The following is a 19012-nucleotide window of genomic DNA, read 5'->3' as shown; positions in this document are numbered from 1 at the left end:
AGACCCATAAATCCTCGGGGTGGTATAGACTCATTCCTAGTCAGGATAGTCACATTCTTAATCAAGAGCTGTCGTGAGACAACTTTGGGGATAAGCCCCTTCCAGTCCGGCTAGCCCCCATATAAACGCTCAAACCGTTCCCAAAACAGATCCAGTGATTCTGGACGCACAAATGACAAATCATATTCAAAGGAAACAGCCCGACTGATAAGAGCATAAATATCCTCCGCCTTAAATCCCATGGCTAGGATCTTATCCACAACCTCCCTCCTGATAGGTGGAATACTTCCTCCTTCCCATCTGGGCTGTATCACATTCCTGCGTTTAATGGAAGGTGCATTAGGTGAAAGTCGCATAACTGGCTCCCTTCCACCACCAGCAGAATGACTTTGTCCTGACACAGCCTTAGCATAATTCCTAACTGGGAAAGATGACACATTAACTGGTTGCATAAGAATAGTAACTGGCTGCATAGGAACCTCTAAAATCTGGATTGGTAAATTACCCACCACTTGATCCTCCCTCCTCCCCTCCAGCACAGCAGTCCCGCTCACCATGGTCCCAGAGGTACCACAGATACCAGCAGTCCCATCATCAAGTAAAGTCTTCTGTTTAGAAAAAACACCAGCTGTTTCAGCGTTCATACAGCCCTCCTGCTCTAACAAGACACTGGTCACCGCCCACACCCATAACTGGCCTTCACAGTAAGGAGCACATGGAGGGCATATACATACAAGAAAAAGACAATTCCATAGCTCAACTCACCAACCAGTCTGCTGACCAACCAAATTTACCTGTCTAACCGTATGTTAAAGGCAGGGGTTTAGTTAGCACACATTTGCAAACTGCTCTGCAGTTTCAATGTTCATGCGACACTCCTGCTCTGCACTGTTAGTGTCCATGTGGGACTCTTTGCAGCCAGCTCCTCCTGCATTCCCTGCTGATTGCAAGGATCTGTTGGCAGATGAAATCTCAGGAAAGTCCTCCACACATTGAGAGAGATTTTCAGCAAGCACTCCATTATCATGATCTTCATCTGATGAGTCTGTGCCGCTCAAGGGAGATTCCATTTCTGTAATGGCCTGAATTTTCCTCAACCTCCTCCTGAGATGACTCAGGCTGCTGGGGAGGGGGCAGATACTGACTCAGACACAACAGATCCTGAGACAGGGGTACTGGGGCCACCATGTGAAGCCACTTCCTTACCCCCCCATCCATACTGTCGCCATTGCTCTGGCATCCACCCTCTGGGTGGCACTGGCACAGGCACTCTCCTTCATCTGTTGGCATCTCTCCTCATTCTCACACTTTTCTCTGAACACACCGCTGCTTTCCTTCAGAGAGGACCAACTTCTCCTGCTTTTTCAATGCCTCTTCCAGAGACTTCAGCTTGGATACTTCCCTCTTACGGTTTCCAGACTTTCTGTGCAGGGATTTCTTTTTCCTGAGATCCTCTTTCATTACAGCAAGTTTCTGTTCCTCTTTAGCAATGCAGCGAAGTCTGTTCACCACTCTCTCCTGGAGGACTGGTAAGGATTCCTCTTGCATAGGGACAGGCCAGGGGCATAACTACCACCATAGCGACCCATGCGGGTGCTATGGGGCCCGCAGCCAAGTGGGGCCCAGTGAGGATAAGAGCACCACCGGCACAGTCTCCCAGCCAGGGGAAGAGAGAGGAAAGGAAGAGGCGAGCTGTCTGTATCAGCAGAGAGCTGAATTGCCCGATGTAAGAGCTTTCATTAGAACTTCCAGTGTTCCCGGGGCTCACGTCACATAGCTCCACCTTTTGGCCCGGTGCCTTTGATAGACAGAACGCCGATCCAATGCGGGACATGTGACGTCATCAAAGGCGTCGGGCCAAGAGGTGGGGCTATGTGACAATGAGCCCCGGGAAGAAAGGGAATTCAAATGAAAGCTATTACAGCGGGCAATCCCGCTCTCTGCTGATCCGGGTGGCTTGCCTCTTCCTCTGCATAGGTGGGGCTGTATGGAGCACAGGCAGACCAGGCTGTATTGGGCACAGGTCATGCTGTATGGGGCACAGGTCACGCTGTATTGGGCACAGGTCACGCTGCATTGGGCACAGGTCATGCTGTATGTAGCACAGGTCACGCTGCATTGACACTAGGGCAGCTGTGGGGGGGGGGGCTGTTTGCAGGGGGCCCCATACAACATTTTGCTATGGGGCCCTGCTATTTCTAGTTACGCCCCTGGGACAGGCCCAGGATCTATTGCAGCTTGAGCACATGGAGTAGGCCTCAGTGCCTCTGGGGATCCTCCACCTTCGTCTTCCCCAACATGGTCCATGCTTGTCTGGGAAAAGCCTGCATGAGAGGCCCCAGGCTTGCTGCTTCTCTCAGCTGAGATCACAGCAGAGTGAGCCAACAGCACCCTGCAGAACAGCACCACCTGGTGGAGAAGCTCCTCTGGTGCAGAGACTGATGTGACTGGCTCTGTGTTCTCTGTACAGCACTGCGATATATGTCAGAGTTATATAAATAAAAAGTAACGTCCATAGCTATTTATTAACTCTTGGTCATCTATAAGGAAATATAGGCAATTATGGGACATTGGATGAGGTCTCTATGTGAAGGAACAAACTCAATTGATATAGTCAGTGATGTGAGATAAAGGAGGACAATGGTAGATGAACAAACCTTTTCCTGCACCATCTTCACTCTCTTCTTCCGCAGCTCTGACACACAATTATAGAGGTTCACTTTATTCACCGCATGCGCCATCTTCAGGAGAATATCCAGTGCGATAAATGTGCCCGTTCTGCCAATCCCAGCACTGCAAACATGGAGGACCGGAGTGTGAATGGGATTTATAGGGAGGAAGAGCTGGTCTCACCTACCACAGGCTGAACCTAAACCAGTCTGCTGTTTTTTGTAACTGGAACCTTCAGGGCCCCGGTGCAAGAAACCATGAAGGGCTCCCCGACCCGAGCCTGGGGCCCATCCCATTGATCCCGGGGCTCCTTACTCCCGTCACGGGGGGATTTTATTACAGGCCTGCAGGGGGACCTTTTCACATGTTCTGCAGTGGGGTCCCTTCCTGCCCTTACATTAAAGTTCCCTTTACAGTAAATCAGAGTCTGCAGGGTTCCCCCTCACCTTTCAAGGGGGAACTCTGCAGACCCTGATTTAAAGCGGAACTCACGGACCCTGATGTAAAGGGGAACTCTATGGACCCTGATGTAAGAGGGGATGCTGCAGACTATGGTGTAAAGGGGAACTCTGATGTAAGAGGTTCTCTGGTCTATTAATGTTCTCATATTCCACCATTCATATCCAGAGCCTCTATTCCAATAATGTCCTCAGTTCCCCCACCCACATCGCCCCCTCATCCTGTCTTGCCTTACACAGTGCAAAGGGCGGGAGACACGGCACGTCTGAACAGAAGGCTGGGCAGTACAGCCTGCAAGCTTGTGATTGGTTGCTAGGACTGCCATGCATCCTAATAACCAATCATCGGCTTGTTAACTCGGGCAGCCCCCATCCTCCATCTAGAGCCATCCTGCAGACAGCTCAGAGAGAATGACAACGGCTACTAAGTGGAGGGACTGTGGGCAGCCATGATGCCTGCTGTAAGCCATGATGCCCGGGCCCCCTGGAACAGGGGTGGGGTCGCAATTGCAACCCTTGTGACCCTTGATGATGCACCAGTGCCCAAAATGGATCCAGGCATACAAGACACAAAGGGGGTCTATTAATAAATCATTTCGTGTGCGAATGCCTCAGTATTCACACAGCTGTCACGAATAATCCCCATAAAACGTGCATTCATGTGCATTTTTAATAATCATCAGCTCCATCTAGTGGCCATATAGTGGTATGTTCCTGAAATACTGCAATCAGAAAAATACCTCATTATGGCCATTAGATGGCGCTGAAAACAATAGGAAATACACATATTAGACGCATTACCAGGATTATTCAGGGCAGCTGTGTGAAGGCTGAGGCGTTTGCACAGAAATTTGTTTTATAACGAGACCCCAAAGAGTGCAGATCACCTACTATAATAATGCCACATTCTTCATCCTGACACCACATGTATACATTATGTGATCGACAAGAGGTTAATAATAGAAGATCTGCCTTTCTTATACATGTAAGGGAAAGAGAGATGCCGCTCTAGCAAGGGTGTCTGGAAATGTAGCTCTCCTCAGAATAGGAACAGCAGGTGCTGGCTAAGCATAGGTAATTGGATAAAGGGAAGATTCTGGACAGCCGCACTCAAAATCAAATGCCTTTATTAAAAAAAGAAGGTAATAATCCAAAAAGTACAAGCCACAGCAAACAACGGATCACAGGAGCTGACGCATTTCACACTTTCAAAAGTACTCATTCATAGAATATGAATAAGCACTTTTGAAAGTGTGAAACGCGTCAGCTCCTGTGATCCGTTGTTTGCTGTGGCTTGTACTTTTTGGATTATTACCTTCTTTTTTTTAATAAAGGCATTTGATTTTGAGTGCGGCTGTCCAGAATCTTCCCTTTATCCATTTCTTATACATGTACTTAGTATTAAACGCTTAGCAGGGCTTAAAGCTCTTCTTCTCTACCCAAATCCAGTATATAAATGTCATAGCATTTACACAAACATTGAGAATAATCCCTCATGTTTACAATATGTGTGAAATGTATTTACTACAATCTTCAGCTCCATCTGGTGGCCATAATGCTGAACTTTCCTGATTTATCCTATTCCGCACAATTGACATTTGACCTGGAGAGAAAATAGCCTAAAAACACATGAATTCTTGCTGCCATTTGAACATGCAGTTTCACAGAAACAAATACCTCTGCAAATTGTTTATAGATGCACTCCATGGAGAGTGTTCTATTAATTGGATCAGTAGAGTTTGAGGGAGGAGGACAGCACAATCCCCACTGAGCAGGAAGCACAGCCTGCATTTATACTGAACATTAGATCTGTCCAATGTACTTCTATGATTGCAAACTATATATAGCACCATACCTGCAATGTACGACGACGGGTCCCGACCCGGGAGTGTTACATTTGTTCATCAGCTCTATCAGCTGCACCAGGTCTGAGGTGTTCCTGGGCACCCCATGGTCTGGCCAGCGCAAGTACTGCAGATGCTCCACCGTAATCTGCACCATAGACTGCACCTGGACCGGAGAGACGGGCATTAGATCCATATTACAGGAGGAGAATATAAGGGATCTACTGGCAGGATCAACAGGTAATAGAATAAGGTTACAGGGGGGTAAAAAAAAAAGACATCTGTGTTAATGCTGCTCACAGATCACATCATATATATCATTTTTGTGTTTGGTCGCTTCAACTACTTGAAGATACAGGGTGTGCTACACATGCCCAACAATACACCGCTGATTCCCCACCGCCCGCCATCTCCCCCACAACCATTCTGGTTCTCTGTAAATACAGCAGTTCTGGCAGCTGCTGCTGTCCAAAAATAGACTGTCTGACTCAGTGTTTATAAACATTGATCAGAGAGAACATAACATTGTTTATAAACATTGCTCAGATAGGAGATAGAGAGATACAAAGTATCATAGTTTATAAACATTGACCAGGTGGAAGATAGAGAGATACAAAGTAACATTGTTTATAAACATTGACCAGATGGAAGATAGAGAGATACAAAGTAACATTGTTTATAAACATTGATCAGATGGAAGATAGAGAGATACAAAGTTTCATTGTTTATAAACATTGATCAGATGGAAGATAGAGAGATACAAAGTTTCATTGTTTAAAAACATTGATCAGATGGAAGATAGAGAGATACAAAGTAACAATATTCAGATGGGTAATAAAGAGATATAAACTAACAACGTATATAAACATTAATCAGATAGGAGATAGAGAGATACAAAGTAACATTGTTTAAAAAAATTGATCAGATGGAAGATAGAGATACAAAGTAACATTGTTTATAAACATTGATCAAATGGAAGATAAAGAAATACAAAGTAACATTGCTTATAAACATTGATCAGACTGGAAATAGAGAGATATAAAGTAACATTGTTCAGATGGGTGATAAAGAGATATAAAGTAACAGCATTTATAAACATTGACCAGACCGGTGATAGATAGATACAAAGTAACATTGTTTATAAACATTGATCAGATGGGAGATAGAGAGATAAAACGTAACATTGTTGCATTTCTATCTACTTGTTTTTATTCATCTACAGATCAAAGGGATGAATTTATATCTGCAAGGGTCAGTTAAAGTAAAGCACAAAGCAAAATTTAAAAAAAAAAAGTAAATAAAATTTGTCTATTTAACCCCTTATTAACCTTTAGTTTACCCTAATCAGCCCTGATTATCTATTTTCCCCTTTTCCTCTGAATGTTAGTTTCTTGATGATTCTTAATTTTTTTTTCTATTTTACTAATCATTAATATTTAAGCTTGTTTTGCTTTTGTTTTGTTTGTTAATATTTTTAGTGTCAAATTTAAAAAAAAAGCACAAAAATGCATACAAAAAAAAGGTTTTTAATTTGTAATTCATTTTGCCATGCTTTGTTGCATAATTTTAGTGCCATTTTAATGGGACAGTTTATAGAATGTTTGGTTCTATTACATTTATTTTTTTCTTTTTTAGGATTGCTTAAAAAAAAAATCTTTACCTTTTTCAAGCTGAAGCTGCGGATGGTGATGGCTCCAGTCTGGATGATTTTCTGGACAGAAACTGTGATGTCACCGTAGGTCTGACTCTGCTCTGGCCAGTAGCATTCACATTTTACCTGAGGGGATTCAACGTTTAAATCTAAGATAAATTGGGACATTTATATATAAATCTGAACTGCAGACAGATATAGAAGACACAAATCAATGCAGCTCCGTAATCATTAATATTTCATGACATGTGTTTTATAAATATAAGCAGTGTAAGTACTTGAATGTGACCTGGTATCAGCTTTTTACATTCCCTGTACAGCAGAGGTCTGACTGGGGGTGGGAGAAGCAGCACCAAAGGCCAATTAGTTCATGTGTTGACAAGGAACATGATAATAGGAGGTGAGAACAGTGTAAAAGAGAGCTCATCACTATGCTACTTCTCTTTTAACTGCCCAGTCAGGGGGTTGAGGCGGGTCCATGACAGCCTGGGCTCAAAGGAAGTGGGTTGTATGATGCTGTCCATTATTAAACTGAGGGGACTGAGGGCATCTAGTAGTGGAACCATTTCAGTCCCAAGGTCCACTATCGCATTATCATGGTACATCATCTAATGATGGCCCATTACCACAGCTTCAGGGTCCACATCTCGACTTTACAGTCCATCATCTCATTCTTAAGTCCCAAAATCCATCATCTCAGCCTCAAGGGCCACAATCTCAGTCTAATGGTCTATCATCCTAAACCCATGGTCCACCATCTCATTATGGCATATCCCATCCTATCCCAATTCCCTTCAGGATTAATAAAGTATTGTGGATTTGAATCGTCTCATTATGGCCCATCAACTCAGCTTCAGGGTTCACATCTCACTTTACAGTCCACCATCTCATTTTTAGGGTCCACCATCTCAGTCCCAAGGTTCCCCATCTCATTTTCATGGCCCATCATTGCAGCCTCAAGGTCCACTATCGCAGTCAAATGGTCTACCATCTCATCACTTGGCCCATCACCTCATTGTCACGGCCCATCATCTCATTATGGCCCATCACCTCAGCTTCAGGGTCCACATCTCAAATTTCTGTTCCACCAACTCATTCTTAGGGTCCACCATCTCAGTCCCAAGGTCCCCCAACTCATTATCATGGCCCACCATCTTATCCTCAAGGTCCACTATCTCAGTCAAATAGTCTGCCATATCATCACCACTTTATCATGGCCCATCACCTCATTATCATGGTCCATCATCTTATTATTATAGTTCATCATCTCATTATAATGGTCCATTGTCGCATTATGGCCTATCACCTCAGCTTCAGGGTCCAAATCTCAACGTTCCACCATCTCATTCTTAGGGTCCACCATCTCAGGCCCAAGGTCCACCATCTCATTATCATGGCCCATCATCTTAGCCAGAGGGTCCACCATCTCAGTTTCATGGTCCATCATCCAATACTCACTGTTCACCATGTGATACTCATGATCCCCCATTCCATACTAAGGGCCCACCATCCTATTATCATGGCCCAAAATCTCAGTCTCATGGTCCACCATCTCATTCCTGTGGCCCACAATCTTATCTTCATGAGCCGCCATCTCACATTATTATTCTTTTAGCTCATCTTTACTGCCCACTATCTCATGATCTCATTCTACCATTCCACCTTGACTATTCACCACCTCACTCTTATTGTCCACCATTTCACACTGACTACCCTTATTGTTTTATTTCACTGTCCACTTATCTCACTTTTATTATTACCTCACCATCACTGTGTATAATTTGGTCAACCTTTTACAACCTGACCTGTCTTTCCTGGCCATCTCACATTTACAGGCTATCACACACCACACATTCATTATCCACTATTTTCTCTTCACTCCTCTATCTATCGAAGATTCCTATCCTCTCAGCTTCATTGTCCTCTCATCATCTCACCTTCACCATTCATTATCTCACCTTGGTCTTTTCCTGCAATCCTGTCAGCATCACAATGACGGAACTGTTCTCCTGCCACACCATGCTCCAGAAGTCTGCCAGAGTCTCAGGAAGGGGACCTGGAAGAAGAGTAATTCGTCTGAAATAAATTATCATAAAACATTCTACAGGAACCCCTACAGACAAGAGTCTTTGTACTATACTGTTTGCTGTTATAAAAAATACACTATATTATCAAAAGTATTGTGACACCTGCCTTTACACGCCCATGAACTTTAATGGCTTCCCAGTCTTAGTCTTAGGGTTCAATATTGAGTTGGCCCACCCTTTGCAGCTATAACAGCTTCAACTCTTCTGGGAAGGATGTGCACAAGGTTTAGGAGGGTGTCTATGGGAATGTTTGACCATTCTTCCAGAAGCGCATTTGCGAGGTCAGGCACTAATGCTGGACGAGAAGGCCTGGCTCCTAGTCTTTGCTTTCTAATTAATCCCAAAGGTATTCTATCATGTTGAGGTGCACAAATCAAGGTCTGTAAAGTTATGGATGGTCAAGTTTTGTGGTGGAGGAACTTTACTGGCCTGCACAGACTCCTGACCTCAACCCGATAGAACACCTTTGGGATGAATTAGAGTGGAGACTGTGAGCCAGGTCTTCTCGTCTAATATCAGTGCCTGACCTTACAAATGAGCTTCTTGAAGAATGGTCAAACCTTATCATAGACACAACCCTAAACCTTGTGGACAGTCTTGCCAGAAGAGTTGAAGCCGTTATAGCTGCAAAGGGTTGAACCCCCAATATTGGACTCTACGGACTAAGACCCAATACTTTTGACAATATAATGTATGTGCGGTGCAGAAGACACTGGGCTGTACAGATCTCCCCAACCCAGTGCTGAAGGATTTATGAATTTAACACATAGATCTTTATCTAGTGCACAGTATAATATACAGAGCCTTATCTGGTGCATAGTATAATATGTATGATTGGTCACTCACCTTGTGTTGCTATGTATAATTTTGGAGCTTTGTATCCCTGGAAAATAAGACATTTTACACTCACATACACAAATATTGTACTGCTTTATAGAGTATGTAGGTGTGTAACAAATCTGGGTAGAGCTCTTTACTTACGTTAATGTAGGAGGCATTTATATAATCTGATCTAGAGGAACTGGACCTCAGCACCACCCGAGAATCATCATCTGTATAACAAAGACAGAGTCATGATACCCCCCAGACGGCACATTTGTATACTGACAGCATAAACACACTGCTAATCAGAATATTGAGGCTTCATTATGATGTGAGATGGTCTAAGAATGGGGACTTCTGTCACTCTGCCAGGCTGTGCCCCCTCCTGGGCCCCAGTTGGGGTTCCCTATGGGTCTGAGAACTTGGGGAATCTTATGGACCCTTAGCTACCGCCCATGGACTTTGTGGATTACCACAAGGACTTATGTGCTACCTCTGTGCATTCACTGTCTAAATGGACTCTTGCCTTGACGGGATTGATTGAATGAACTTACCATCTGCTTAAGGTACAGTCGCTTTATGGGGCAGGAATATAGGTGAAGTTGCTTTGGAAGAACTGTTCGTGTATGCCTTTGCACTACTGTGGTTATTTCTTAAAATTACTGATCTGAAGTCTCTCAAAGGGGTGCAATGCATGGCATAACAAAAGAACAGGGCTTGTAAAAAGGGATGAACACTACCAAAGGTTCACGAGTGGAGAATTCTGCATGTAAAAGATCTAATTGCCATTGCCATGAGTAACCAATGGAGTGTCTGGTGCTTAGGCTGCCAACTGGCTTGTGTGACTAGGCGAGGATGATGGCAAGAGGGTTACTAAGTGCACCCCCTCCCTAGTGGCTGGTGCCCCATACCTGGGACAGGACCGAGCCCCCGTGTATCTATCTGTATGTCACAGGAGAGAAAGTGCAAGAGGATCCTCAATAGCATGTCACTGAGAGAGAGGTGGCATCAAGGCTGGGCTGGAAAGCGGGATACAGGCTCTGCAGTATCCCCTCACAAATGCTGCACCATGGAAAGAAGTCTATGTACAGTTAGTCAAGTGTAACATCACTGTGAAGTGAACGAGACATGAAGGGTTATTTGTGCCACAACATGTGCTGACTTCTAAGTTTGAGTGCTGCCATAATGCAGATTTCTCATGACCGTGGCCTCCACCTACATGGCCGGGTATTAGCAAGTGAACAGTCTAGAGTTCCCCTTTAGGGTGCCTTAAGCCCCACTTACACAGTTTCTGCTTCTTAGTATCGGAGCACAGTGATTGTACTTTACTGTTTCCGTTAACTCATTGCCATTCTATGGTCTGAGCCCTAAAAAGACATACATTAAAGGGGAGCTGGGATGGGTCTATGGAGATTTGTCAATACATAAAGTTACATTGTATACTATGGATACTTTTGGGGCGATTGTATAGCATATATATTTATTAATTGTTCGATTTTAAGACCATGTGCTGTTTTAGAAGCTAAGCCTCTCCTATTGATAAGCTAATTAACCTGTAGGGCTACTTTGTGAAGCTTCTTACAGGATATGATGTAGCAGGAAATGAGGGGGGGGGGATAGGCCATGTAGCCAGACAAAGAAGAGTTGTTCTGGAAGATAAAGAGGCTAGATTTGGTTCTGGAGACAAAGAAGAACACAGATGTTTTGTGCTGGACTCTGAGTGAGCAGGGAGCCATGAGAAGATTCCATAAATGAACGGCCCAAGTTAAGTAGCTATTTAGTATACCTATTGCATACATATTGTACATGCTTATTTGCTAGAAGGGATAATTGGCTTGTGCATGTTGTAGGAATATTATATAATACTTTACCTGCTATGAATTGTGTATCCTACAGTTGTATGTGCAGTTTTTTGTTTTTAGTAAAGTACATTAACCACTTGCCGACCAGCCTCTGTCATTATACTGCGGCAGGTCGGCACCATCCCAAGAGCTGTCGTATCTGTACGTCAGCTCCTTTAAGCGGGTTAGCAGGCGCGCGTGCGGCGCCAGAGGCTCGCGCACACGCCGCCGGTCACTCGCGATTGTGGGCATGAGAGCCAGAACAGGGACGTGTGTGTGTAAACACACACATCCCAGTTCTGTGAGGAGAGGAGAGGCAGATCGTGAGTTCCTACTAGGTAGGAACCACGATCTGTAATTTCCTCCAGTCTCTCCCATCCCCTTACAGTTAGAACAAACACTAGGGAACACAGTTAACCCCTTGATCGTCCCCTAGTGTTTAACCCCTTCCCTGCAAGTGACATTTACACAGTAATCAGTGCATTTTTATAGCACTGATTGCTGTATAATCGTCAATGGTCCCAAAAATGTGTCAAAAGGGTTCGATGTGTCTGCTATAATGTCGCAGTCCCGATAAAAATCGCAGATCACCGCCATTACTAGTAAAAAAAAAATAATAAAAATGCCATAACTCTATCCCCTATTTTGTAGACACTATAACTTTTGCGCAATATACGCTTATTGCGATTTTTATTACCAAAAATATGCAGAAGAATACATATCGGCCTAAACTGAGGAAAAAATTAGCTTTTTAAAAAAAAAAAATTGGGGATATTTATTACAGCAACGAGTACAAAATATTTTTTTTCAAAATTGTCGCTTTTTTTTGTTTATAGCGCAAAAAAAACCGCAGAGGTGATCAAATACCACCAAACAAAATCTCTATTTGTGGGAAAAGAAGGACGTCAATTTTGTTTGGGTACAGTGTCGCACGACGGCGCAATTGTCAGTTAAAGCGACGCAGTGCTGTATCGCAAAAAATGGCCTGGTCATTGAGCAGCCAAATCTTCCGAGGCTGAAGTGGTTAAAACACTACAGAGGTCTAAGATTCCATGGCTTTTACCACAAGAACCTTTACTAGACACCAAATAAAACAATTGGGGGCTCGTCCGGGATTTCCTTTAAAGCTCAATTGAAGCAGATCTGTTTTCTGTGGTGTTTTCTGTTGCTTGTGCTGAGAAAAATGCTGCGTACACTGTTTAGGAAGAGGAAGGCTGCAGAAGTTTCTGGTGTTCAGGAGAAGAAGGCGTGCACCCTGCCTGCCTGGGCCAGAGACAGGCAGTGGATGTCTGTTGCAAAGGAGCTTGCTAGGTATGCTTCTCCTTTTGAATGGAGCTTGAGGTGATGGAGTCTGATTTTTTCCTCAGATTTTAGTCTTAAAAATGTTGGCTTCAGTAAGGGAGAGATGTGGGCGGTTGCTGTGTTTGGTTTGCACTTCCTGCATGCTCTACATACTGAATCTGAAAAGAGGAAAAAGGCAGAGGTAGAAAGAGACTTGCTGAAGGAGCAAGGACCAAGTTTTTGGAAGACACTGCAAGCAAGGCAAGAGGTTTCGAAAGTAGGCCACTCAAAGTCAAACCTGCAGTGGCTAAAGATATGAATGAGTGGTGTTCAACCCTCATAAACAAGTCTAATGATGCCCTAACAAAGGACAAAAGCCCTAAACCTGTAAGAAAAAAGAGGACATGTATCACTGTTACTTCCCATAAGGGGGAAGCTGGGAATCTGATCAGTTTAAAGTAGAGATGACTGAGCTGGCTTAGATAAAAGGAAGTTAAGGCCTATGGTCTCCAGGAGACTCATGTGGACTGATTTACTTAGGGTGGAGGTTTCTAGAGAGGAAATAGATATGATTACTACACCACCTTTGCATAAGAGATAGAAGCAAGTGGCTGGGAATAGTAGATTCAATCACATTAGATGTTTTTTGCTGTCATAGACTGGGGCATATTGCTATAGAGTGCCATGCTGTAAATACTGGACAACAGCAGGCCAGTGTTCCCAGGACAGCACTGAGAAATCAATGCCTTTCCATGAAAGTGATACAAGGTAGCAGTGGGCACCCTACAATAGTTTTGCAGTTTACAATGGGCATATAGGGAAATGTGAGCAGTGAGTTATGTTTGTTGGCACAGTTAGAAGGAACATATAATCTGCTTTGTCTCCTACTCTTTAAAGGTACTGAGCATCGAGAGTTGGAGGTGGCAGAGCAGATGACCAGGCCAGATGGGATGAGGCAAACCAGAGGAGGAGATGAAAACCTGAGGAAGATGCGGATGATTTTCTGATCGAATTGGGGTGGACTTCCATCTGAGCATTTCATTAGGACCAGGAGGACAAGGGACTTTCATGTGGACTTTCCTTTCCATCTACGTTACACAGACTGCCAAGGACGTTGCTTAGCCTACTGAAAGGAATGTTGTAGCTTTTCAGAGACAAAAGTCTGATCAGCCAAAACATACAGGGGTTGAAAGGAAATATTTTCTACCATTTACAATACGGGGGGTTTATTTCACTCTTTCCTGGACAAAGGTTGTAAAGCTGCTGAGAATGCTAAGTTTCAGTTTCTCACATATGCTTTAAAATCAAGAGGTGGAATGTGTTGCTATGGATATTTTTGGGTGATTTTATAGCATCGATATTTAATTATTGTTAGGTTTTAAGACTATGTGCTGTTTTAGAAAGCTAAAACTCTCCTATTGATATCCTAACAAACCTGTAGGTCTACTTTGTGAAGCTTCTTACAGGATATGACGTAGCAGGAAATAAGGGAGCGGGGATCAGTCCATTTGGCCAGACAAAGGAGAGTTGTTTTGGAAGACAAAGAGCCAAGACTTGGTTCTGGAGACAAAGAAGAACACAGAAGTTTTGTGCTGGACTCTGAGCGAGCAAGGAGCCATGAGAAGATTCCATCAATGACAGGCGCAAGTTAAGTAGCTGTTTAGTATACCTATTGCATACATGTTTATTGGCTAGAAATGATAATTGGCTTACACATGTTGTAGGAACATTGTGTAATACTTTGCAAACTATGAACTGTGTATCCTACAGTTGTATGTGCAGTATTTTTCTGTTCAGTAAAGCACATTAATACACTGCAGAGGTCTACGCTTTCTTGGATTTTACTGCAAGAACTTTTAATAGACACCAAGCAAAACACAAGCCTAATGTATAGAGCAGTGGTTCTCAACCAGGGTGCCATGGGGTGCCATTTTGGTTCCCCTGTGGTGACACAAGTACAAGACTCAGTTTGTCCTGGATCAGAGATGGAAGAGATGACTCCATGATGGGGCAACACCATGATGATGGGGAGATTCTGATGTAATGGGGGGAATCTGTCATGGGGGTACTCTGAGGTGATGGTGGTTCTGAATCTGTAATGGGGGATCCTGTGGGGATGGGGGAGCTTCTGATGAATGAAGACAACTTTGATGTGATGAAGGACCCTGACAGGATGGGGGCCTCTGACATATGGGGGGGGGGCTCAGATGTGAAGAGGACCTCTAACAGGACGGGGCCTCCAACGTGAAGGGGGCTTCTGATGTGAAGTTGGTCATCAAGGTGGTTGTGCACATCGTCACAAATTTAGGTTTCCCATTGATAAGACATTTACATTTTTTACCTATCAGACTGGAGTACCTTGAGATCTTGCATATTTTTAAAGGGTGTCATGACTGAAAAAAGGTTGGGAAACATGGATGTAGAGTGCGTTGTCTGAGATCTTGTACTTACATGGTACGACCTTTTTGTAGCGATTCTTAGCTTGGTTCTCTTCAGCCTGACCAACAGCACAGGAACTCATAAATCCCCCGGGAAGATCCTACACAGAGATATTGGAATCAGTTAAAGTAAATGTAAACCCAACCACTAAAATCTCATATAAGAATCAACATGTTTAACGAATTCTAAACGTAATTTTTAGTCTTCAAAAATCTGTACATAGTCACAAAGAGGATTTCCAGTATAATGGGGACATTTTATGTGTACAACAAGAGTTTCCAATTCTTGGAGGAGCTCATTATCATTCTGTCAGTATTACCATCATAGCTTCGAACAGACTCCAATTTCTGACAACTTTTAGGCCATGTGTGAACACCAAACCATACTGTGTCCTACCTGGTATTCCAGGTACCGTCCAACCGGGGAAAGGTTTGCGTTCTCTTCCTCATCTTCATCATGATCCGCTAATTCACTCTTCCGGAAATTTTTCACAACTTCCGGGAATTTGTCTACAGGGATGTCTCGCTTCTTGCCTGGAAGGGTTGTAGAGAAATAGTTATCCTCCAGAGATGATTATTCTCTGCCAAATCTAGCATGATAGAATGATTGTACTTGATTCAAGATTTTACGATTCCAATCTTTATAGGCGTCATCATAAAACATGACTCATAGATGGAGGTCTCACTCATGATTATGTGGATAACTATTAAGTGAGATATGAAACAATCAGAGCTATTGGGGGAGTTAGTTAGTAGAGTAATAGCAAAGGTGGGATCCAGTGCTGGGTCTCCCCGCTGGGATGTGTCCACCATCACCTCTAGAATTTCTTCAGGAGCACTGGTGCCATGACCAAAAAAGGGACATCTCTTCTGTTCACTGCGGCCTGCCAACTGGGAGACAGTTCTCCTGATTAGCAATGCTTTCGTTGTGAAATGATGCATGGTTTGGCTTTCAAGCGATAGGTTGCTATGCTTCAGCTGAGCCTCTCAGGTGCTGTACTCATCTGTACCCTCCATGCCTGCTTCCAGTGGCAGTACTCACCTGCACTCACCCGTAACCTTAATGCCTTCTTCCAATGGTAGTATTCACCTGTACTTACCCGTACCCTCAATGCCTGCTTCCAGTGGTAGTACTCACCTGTACTTACCCGTACCCTCAATGCCTGCTTCCAATGGTAGTACTCACCTGTACTCACCCGTACCCTCAATGCCTACTTCCAATGGTAGTACTCACCCGTACCCTCAATGCCTGCTTCCAATGGTAGTAGTCCCCTGTACTCACTGGTACCCTCAATGCCTGCTTCCAGTGGCAGTATTCACCTGTACTCATCTGTACCCTCCATGCCTGGTTCCAGTGGCAGTATTGACATGTACCCATCTGTACCCTCAATGCCTGCTTCCAGTGGCAGTACTCACCTGTACTCATCTGTACCCTCAATGTCTGCTTCCAGTGGCAGTATTCACATGTACCCCTCTGTACCCTCAATGCCTGCTTCCAGTGGCAGTGCTTACCTGTACTCATCAGTACCCTCAATGCCTGCTTCCAGTGGCAGTACTAACCCTTACCCTCAATGCTTGCTTTCAGTGGCAGTACTCACCTGTACTCACCCGTACCCTCAATGCCTGCTTCCAATGGTAGTACTAACCCTTACCCTCAATGCCTGCTTCCAATGGTAGTACTCACCTGTACTCACCCGTACCCTCAATGCCTGCTTCCAGTGGCAGTATTTACCTGTACTCACCCGTACCCTCAATGCCTACTTCCAGTAGCAGTACTCACCTGTACTCATCTGTACCCTCAATGCCTGCTTCCAGTGGCAGTATTCACCTGTACTCATCTGTACCCTCAATGCCTGCTTCCAGTGGCAGTATTCACCTGTACTCATCTGTACCCTCCATGTCTGCTTCCAGTGGCAGTATTCACCTGTACTCATCTGTACCCTCTATGCCGGCTTCCAGTGGCAGTACTAAAGCTTACCCTCAATGCCTGCTTCCACTGGTAGAACTCACTGTACTCATCTGTACCCTCTATGCCTGCTTCCAGTGGCAGTACTAACCCTTACCCTCAATGCCTGCTTCCAATGGTAGAACTCACCTGTACTCATCTGTACCTTCTATGCCTGCTTCCAGTGGCAGTACTAACCCTTACCCTCAATGCCTGCTTCCAGTGGTAGAACTCACCTGTACTCATCTGTACTCTCTATGCCGGCTTCCAGTGGCAGTACTCACCTGTACTCACCTGTAACCTTTGGCCTGCTTCCAACCTCCTAGTGCTTCTCTTGAAACAGATATGTAATTAAAGTAAAAATGGGGTATTTGGACCCCCAGTATCCTCCGACCCAAATATTTTCCCAAAAATATAACTACCGGTATTTTTAACTTACCTAATCCAGTTTGAGCCTTTAATGGGATGTTAGATGAACGTCTTGATTTTCTGTAGCAGAAAAAAATATATACATTTATCTAAACACTGTAAGGTCAGATTATGACTTCTAGCGATTGAACTGAAGCCCTTCCCATGCATATGACTAGTTTCATCAACTTCTTAAAATCAGATGATATCAGCATTCTGTAATCCATAAAAAGTTATAAAAAAAAAAAAAGTACAATGGTGGACACCATCACTGGCACCCGATTCCAGCTCCTTGTGTACTCCGTTATGGCTGGCCAGGCTTGGGGGGTTGAGCACAATAGTGTTGCTATCACTATAGTGTGACTTTTGATATTGCTTTTGGCTCTTCTTTTACCAACACTGCTTTTAATATATTAGCCACTTACTGACCGCCCCATAGCAGATTTACTGCTACAGGGTGGCTCTCCAGTGCAGAATCACGTATATATACGCGATTCTTTACTTCCACCTACAGGGGGCACTAGCCGCCGCTGGGCCTCTTCTGCTGTGATTACTGACAGCAGAAGCTAATCTGCGGTTGCCGGGCACAGAATCTCTTTTGCCACCTGCAGATCGTTGGGCAGAGACACAGAACGGAGCTCTGCCTCTGTAAACAAGACAGAGCTATGTTCTGACGGGAGGGGGGGGGGGGGGGAGTGATGGATTTTCTTTTCCTTCAAAGCAGGGACTAAAATCCATCACTTCCCTGAGTTAAAGCAGCACATTAGACATGTGCAGAATGGAGATTTCATTTTGTTCAATCGGATAGATTCGTTATGTTACTATTTTTGTTTCGTTATGGAATTTGTTTCGTTTAATTTTCGTTTAATTTCAGTTTCGTTAAATTTAGTTTCAGTTATTAAAGTTCTAATGAATTCCAACTTTTCGGAACGTTTAAAATTTGGATCGGCTGAAAAACTATCCGAATTCTGTGTGAAGAAATAGCTGGTTGTTAAGCAGCGGGCCAGGAAGCCGGCCACCCGCGTCCTTAACAACCATGGCTTCCCCACAGACAGATGAATGTAAAGAAAAGAATGCTGGCATTGCTCGGCAATAGAAAAATGGAACAAAAAACAGCGTAGGGTCCCCCCCCTAGTTCATACCAGGCCCTTTGGGTCCAGCCCCCTTACCCCAAAGCACCCACCCCCCTATGTTAAAGGCATGTGGCCTGGTATGATTCAGGAGGGGGTGGGGGTGCTCGCTCGTCCCCTCCCCATTCCTGACCTGCATGCTCGGATAAGGGTCTGGTTTGAAACCTGGGGGGGACCCTACGGCGTTTTTTTTTTTTTTTGGCGTGGGGTTCTACTTAAAATCTATACCAGACCCGAAGGCCCTGCTATGGACTGGGGAGAGGACCCCATGCCGTTTTTTTTTAATTCTTCTGTTGCCGGCATTCTTTCTTTTACATTCATCTGTCTGTAGGGAAGCCAGCTGACAGATAATGAGTCATGGTTGTTAAGGACGCGAGCGGACGGCTTTCCGACCCGCTGCTAAACAACCAACTTTTTCTTCACACAGAATCCGACCC

At 44.3% G+C, this 19012-nt stretch overlaps 1 protein-coding gene across 1 annotated transcript in view; it reads right to left on the bottom strand.

Annotated features, from left to right (window-relative positions):
- Positions 1-19012, bottom strand: part of LOC141122459 (receptor-type tyrosine-protein phosphatase alpha-like) — a gene marked incomplete in the record, with an annotated part of 620682 nt that overhangs the window by 20329 nt on the left and 581341 nt on the right. The window contains 9 exon segments of the mRNA XM_073611976.1: positions 2658-2793; positions 4984-5138; positions 6633-6749; positions 8582-8679; positions 9557-9593; positions 9692-9762; positions 15106-15193; positions 15490-15626; positions 17477-17526. Of these exon segments, the coding sequence (XP_073468077.1) occupies positions 2658-2793; positions 4984-5138; positions 6633-6749; positions 8582-8679; positions 9557-9593; positions 9692-9762; positions 15106-15193; positions 15490-15626; positions 17477-17526 (889 nt within the window).

This window comes from Aquarana catesbeiana, linkage group LG01 (assembly GCF_042186555.1).
Source record: "Aquarana catesbeiana isolate 2022-GZ linkage group LG01, ASM4218655v1, whole genome shotgun sequence".
In the NCBI taxonomy this organism is placed as follows: domain Eukaryota; kingdom Metazoa; phylum Chordata; class Amphibia; order Anura; family Ranidae; genus Aquarana; species Aquarana catesbeiana.
The sequence above is the reverse complement of the archived record's forward strand: the minus strand, read 5'-3'. Positions and strand labels throughout refer to the sequence as shown.